This window comes from Eimeria tenella, genomic scaffold, assembly GCF_000499545.2.
Source record: "Eimeria tenella Houghton genomic scaffold, Eth_scaff2072, whole genome shotgun sequence".
NCBI classification, from domain to species: Eukaryota; Apicomplexa; class Conoidasida; order Eucoccidiorida; family Eimeriidae; genus Eimeria; species Eimeria tenella.
In genome coordinates, this window is record NW_013541917.1 from 1 (window position 1) to 268 (window position 268).

General features: G+C 61.2%; 1 protein-coding gene across 1 annotated transcript in view; it reads right to left on the bottom strand.

Annotated features, from left to right (window-relative positions):
- Nucleotides 1-4: 4 nt before the first annotated feature.
- ETH_00036455 (cytidine diphosphate-diacylglycerol synthase, putative) overlaps nt 5-268 on the bottom strand; it is a gene marked incomplete at both ends in the record, with an annotated part of 3469 nt that continues 3205 nt past the window's right edge. Inside the window, one exon of the mRNA XM_013374476.1 lies at nt 5-159. Within this exon, the coding sequence (XP_013229930.1) occupies nt 5-159 (155 nt within the window). The remainder of the gene's footprint in view (nt 160-268) is intronic.

A 268-nucleotide genomic window follows, 5' to 3' on the forward strand; every position in this document is an offset into this window, starting at 1 on the left:
GTGCTGCTGCTGCTGCGCAGTTCTTCTTGCTGCTGCTTCTGCTTCTCCCACTTGAGGCACAAAAGTCTTTTGATAAAGAAATGTAAAAAGGCCCATCACCACTTGGCAGTCAAAGCGGTCCGTCACTCCCCCATGGCCCGGAATGAAGTACCCGAAGTCCTGCGCAGCAGCACCGCAGCTAGCTAGCTAGCTAGCGGGCTAGCTGGGCAAGCGCTGGCTAGCTAGCTGGCTACTGGCTCCCCCCCCCCCCCCCCCCCCCCCCGCCCCC